Raw genomic sequence first — 6,100 nt, forward strand, 5'->3', positions numbered from 1 at the left:
TACATTTAAGAATAAATCCATTGAGACCGTTATAAACATGTATAACAAATTTAACTTTATTTCAATCAATTATTCTTTTTTCGTAAATTATTCTTGTATATTTACCGAGTTTTGGTAATGGATAATCTATTTTGAATAAGTTTATGTAATATTCGACAGCTTTCACGCCAATATTCAAAGCAAAATCTCTTTTCTCCTTCGATTGCAGTCTTGTAGTATAGACAGTGATCGGAAATTTTCGATTATTTAAACCATTCGCCATTCTACTTGTACCAACAAAGTCACTGATAATAAAACAAGCTAGGTAAGTGGACATGGGCACAGTTTTTGTGAAAGTTACTGTTGCTAGATCATGTTCCGGTGTATGTAGTTGCGTACTCTAAAACAAAAATAACTCCTCAATATACTGTTTAATAATTTCAGTTTTTTTTTTAAGTGACAATTATTATCGTTAAAAATTATTCGCGTACCTTTACATCCATATTGGATAAGGCACTATAGCAATCATTCATAGGATGAACCAGTTTTATCGAAAATTCTGCCTTAAAATTAGGTTCATCGAAACACGGAAAAGCTTGTCTAGCATAAGTTGGTTCGAATTTGGAAGTTGCAATGTACCTATTCATTAAAAAAATGTACGCAATACATTATAATTTATTTTACTATATTAATGAATAAAAAATTAATTAAATTTATTACAAAGTTCGTGTATTTTTTTAGTAAAATAAAAAATTTATATTACCTGGTTTCATTAATTTTATCACTCTTAAACTGATATTTGCTGTTATAAAATCCAACTATTTTATCTTTGAGACTTCCATCAAATTCCAGACTCAAGTTATATAATCCGGATTTAATATCGTTTTCAGTTGTTATCATAAAAATTTCATATTTAGTAGGCTTGCTGATGGAAGAAATATTAATTTCATAATCTTTATCTAGTCCATACGTTATTAATTTTACAGATGTGATGTTGAGATCCTTTTGATGAAGAGCTATGGATGTTCTATTGTTGTTCTGCTTGACATCAATGAGAATGGTCACCTTTCCGGAAAATGTGCCTTCTTTAAGTTTTGGATGCAAGTAGAGGTCATAATGAATAGGTACGACTTCTTTTGGCAATCTAAAGTTTTCATCAGGATCAAACATTATTGTATATGCCTCTGGTCTATTCGAATCTACAAACAGAATAAAAATATGTAATGATTATCTTTAGTTATTTATAAATAATCATTACGTTGCACGCAAATAAATCTTAAAATTTTTATCTGACAAATATCATGTTCGATTGATCTTACATGTTGATAAGGGAACAAAATGCCGGCTATTATTTCGCAATGTAGATTGAAAACAAAATTTAACTACTGTTTGATTCAGCCTAGAAGTTTAAGAAGAGCTATAACCAAGTCGGAGCAACGATTCAAATAAAATATTTTTGTAAAGTAATGTATTATTTTGGATGGTCAAGTAGTAAATATAGTAAAGTAATATAGCAAACATAAAATATTTGCTAAATTTAAATTATTGATATTACCGCTGTAAAACACAAAGCATTTTTTGGGCACGAGTTTCTTCTCGATCAGCTGATTATGAAATCGGAGCATAGGACATTCACTTTTTGTCGATTTAAATACATTTACATTTTGTTAACATGGCTATTATAGTCATCACATCTTTTAAAATCTTATCTTTTATCTATTTGTATACGTATTAAGTACTTTAACATGACGATTCTAATTATTTTAAATACTTGACTGATGAAAATGAAGTATTAGGCTGCAATTTCGAATAGAAGATTCAATCAGAACTTAATTATCACCTCATATAATCAATAAATACTAAAGAGGACAAAAACCTAGGTTGAATATGTAATATATTTATGTATATTTATACTTTTGTATTAGTAAATGTAAACAATATATGCACCGTTTAACTGTTTTGACTCATATAAGTTTCCTACCTTTTACTTCAAATAGTTCATGGACGTATGAATGTCTACATGTCTAATCGATAACTGAACTTAAAATGCTTTTCAAATACAACTTTTGATATCTCGAAGATTATCTGTCAAGATTATCTGTCAAAATAATAAGTCTGATAATATGAAGATTTTTTTAAACAAAAGAACTTTACAGAGTAACAGTTTGTATCTATAGTAATTTCTAGTAATATCTATGTTCGTAATCTATTAACTTAAATTATAATTCTTTTTTAAAAATATAAAAATTTTTAAATAAATTTTTTTATCTGTTAATATTCTTTATTATTATTCTCATAAACATAAGTTTTGTATTTTCTTGAATATATTGTAATACAGGCAAATCATTTGCGGATAAAATTTATTATAATTATTTTTAAGTAGAAGAAGAAGTATCAAAAAATCTATGTTCAGTAATAGAGTGACTTGTATATTTTCCAAAAAAAGACTTCAATAAATTTTAAAATACAGAAAGATATTTTACTGTTCTACATAGGAGAACACTACAAAGACACTTTTAAATCTACCGCCAAGTAATCATGAGACTCATGTAAGATAGAAGCTTGTGTCACTTTGCTGGCTGCGTTGACAAAGTGATAACTCGTTGATTAAACTTTCGTTAAATGCACTATAAATGTACTTGTATTTCGCGAGCAGTTTTGTCTTTTTCTTATGAAACAATTTCTTTTTTCAGAAACTTGTAGATCTGAGATATAATTAATAAGCACGACATATTAACATGACAATTTTTTATCGTAGAAACTACTCAACTTTGGCATTAATAACAGTTGAATTTTTTGTGTCCTCACCGTATCGACTGTAGCTCGTTGCCTCGACAGTCTGGTCTAGCAAAACGACTAATATTGCCAGACAGGTGCAAATTAAACTCAAGATAAAGCAAACACCGCAGGTAAAACAGAGGAGAGCGGAAACGGTGTTGTTACTACAAAGTGGCTTCGATATCGTTGCTGATGTTGCATCGAGACGAAGCGCGCCGCCTTTCGGTCGGCTTTCGACTTTGTTGTTACCCATTATTAGGATACAATAAAGGAAAACCGAATAATTTAATTCAATATTAGAAGTATTCTTACGCAAGATGTAAAGAAGATGATCAAAAACACCTGTAAAGAAAAAAAAAATCGATAATTCTAAAATCAACGAGTCGAATAACTATTCGAGATACAAAAAATAAACGTAAAGTTTTATTTTTTTTTAAATAAAGGAAAAACAAATAAAAAAAATAATTTCTTATTTAAATTACAGTTTTCAAGATCAAACATTTACAGTTGAGCAATTAGAGGAAAGTGGGGAGAATTATATGCTATGGAATTATAAACTATATATGAATATTCTTCTATCGATTATTCGTGGTTTTCATATTGAACAATTCTTCATTTGATAATGTTTAACAAAATGTAAAAAAAGTAAAAGCGAAAAAATGTCGTGTAATTGTGCGTATAGATTCGGTAATTGTGCGCAAAGTAAAACAATATTAAGAAATAAATAAAATTAATGTTCTAAGGAATATTGATAAAATGAAAAAATAACACTATATATTTTTTAAACCAATATATGGAAATATATGTATTAAACCAATATATTAGTTAATACAAAATTAATACAAAATTTTAAAAAGTAATAAAATTGGAGAATAAATTGTAATCAAGTTCAATTTATATTTACGAGGCATCTGAAATAATACAAAGAAAAAAACGAAAAAAACAATACTAATCATACAGCATATTCAAGACAAGTAATTGTGGTATTTCAAAATGCATTTGCCAAGCTGACTCGATAAGAAACACAATTATACTAAAACTTTTTAATTTAGTTCAATGAATAATAGCTCAAAAGACGCACGTAATAACATACTTTAGTATAATATGCATGATTAAAAAAATAAATTAAGGATACAAACTTATCGTCCTATTTTCTAAATGTCAAAATTATTCTTAAAATATACAATTTTACTTTTTCTCTCTTTGGCTGTTAACTACACTTTTAAATTATATAAGTTATCCCCGCGGTAGCATCTCCATCTATCGAGAAAGTGTCAAACCAGAATGCACACAATTAACCACTGCGCATAATTACTCCACTTCCCTATTTATAATGAATTGGGTCCATTCTGTAATTATAAAAATAATAATAAAACTATAAACCGATTAGATATTTTTTCTGACATACATGATTGATAAACATGTATAACACTATTTAATAATCAAATTTTCTCCGAAGTTTCATAGTACATACATCGAAGATTTTTTTGTAATGATGCTGTCATCAGAATTTGTGTATCAAGATTTTTAATATTGGAATGAAGACCAAAAATCATTTCAATTTGTTATTATATTTCAATTTACTAGAAAATTAAAATTTCTGACGATAGCATCAATAAGCTGTTTAGCACAAATAAATCTTTCTAATATATATAATAAATCACAACATTTCAAAGAGAAAAAAAGTCTTTTTTGTTATATAAACTATGAAATTTATACAGAAATTCAAAATTCAAATAATTTAACTTGATGAAAATAAGTCGTACAATTATAAACTAAAATTTATTTGAAAGTTCTTGAACTGCATTTTATATCCTCTAGATTTTTATTTAAAACCAAGATTTTGTTATACTATTATAAAAATATTGAAAATGGCCACAAATATTTTACCTCAATTTACTCAATATTCTGATGTGCTACAAAAATTCTGCTAACATCGCGAAAAAATCTTCGGAGAATGTATTATGGTATTTTAAAAAGAAAAAAAGTGACTTTTTGTCGAACAGAGTGTAATTGATCAAAATGGATCTTTATGCTTCAATTTTATGTGACGCAGACAGCATCCATATAAGCTTAATGTAGGCAATAAATGACGATACAAACTCTCTTGATGACTTGTTAGAAATAAATTATTGCAGTTAGAAGATGCACGCGCCACAGTCCACTGCACTCGATATATGAGATAAATTAATGAGTGATGCACTATCTATAGAATGTACACGTGTTCTGTCGCGCATGCAAACTTCGATTATGGAATATAAGATTCGTTGTGTCATTTCTTCATAATAATGTTACGAATTAATTATTAGAAAATTTGAATTACTTTCTTATGCAAATAATAAGTGTACAATTTTATTACAAAATATATAATTATTATTAAACAAAGCAATATTCTCTTACTGTATTTCAAATTCGTGTATTTATAAGTGAAATTTTTATTTGACTGAAGGGATTAGATAATATCGTACTTTTCTAGTTCAAGAGAAATCGTATTCCAAAGTTAGAGTAATATTGTCTAAAGGTACTATTTCATGCAGCTCACACAGTATAAATAAAACGAAATATAAAACTTACCTTGCTCATTCGTACTTTCTAGGACATGTGACTTTTATCCTCGGATTAATTCATTGGCACGTTACCATATCGAATAACAAACTGATTACTATATGAAACACAAATGAGAATATGCGATCTTTCGTAGAGTTTTTATAGCAAATGTTCTTATCTCCGTACGTCTGGAAAATTTCCATGCTACATTAAATTTTCCAATCTATCCGATTGACAACAATCCTATATTGCTTTTAGCATATCTAGCAACTCTCTCTTTTTTTGTTCCACGATTTCACGTCACTTTCAATGAAGTCAAGGTGATCACAATATGCGTTCATATCGTAGAAATTTTAGAAAACGTAGAATTCTGAAAAGTAATATATTACAATTACAGTTATTTAAAAAGTAATAATTTACTTTTCAATTATTTTTCTATTAATTTTTAGTAATTTTTTACATTGCTATTTTAAATATAAGAATCTTATGTATTTCTAAAATTACTGTGAATTATTTTACTTATACTAAACATAGTATAAGCATGCTGTAATGATAAATTTGGTTATATATGTTATATTTGTAATAAAATAATATTTATTAAAAAAATCAAAATTATAAGATGTGTTTATATATTATAAGACACTTAGCTTAATTTTTAATATATTTATAGAGTATGATTATAAGAGTATGATTGAGAATAAACATATTTTTTTAATGTTCAAAATAATTATAAAATTTCTTATCCATTCATTTCGAAAATTGGTATCACAACTCTCACTGTAACAATTAAAGCAGT

The 6,100-nt window shown here is 27.0% G+C and overlaps 1 protein-coding gene across 1 annotated transcript in view; it reads right to left on the bottom strand.

Moving 5' to 3' along the window:
• The window catches only part of LOC108756890, a 21,707-nt gene that overhangs the window by 3,609 nt on the left and 11,998 nt on the right, over nt 1–6,100 (bottom strand). The window contains 6 exon segments of the mRNA XM_018501040.1: nt 106–379; nt 471–618; nt 743–1,178; nt 2,788–3,063; nt 3,066–3,099; nt 4,078–4,106. Coding sequence (XP_018356542.1) covers nt 106–379; nt 471–618; nt 743–1,178; nt 2,788–3,063; nt 3,066–3,099; nt 4,078–4,106 — 1,197 coding nt within the window.

The sequence above is a fragment of the Trachymyrmex septentrionalis genome, unplaced genomic scaffold (assembly GCF_001594115.1).
Source record: "Trachymyrmex septentrionalis isolate Tsep2-gDNA-1 unplaced genomic scaffold, Tsep1.0 scaffold13, whole genome shotgun sequence".
Classification (NCBI taxonomy): Eukaryota; Metazoa; Arthropoda; class Insecta; order Hymenoptera; family Formicidae; genus Trachymyrmex; species Trachymyrmex septentrionalis.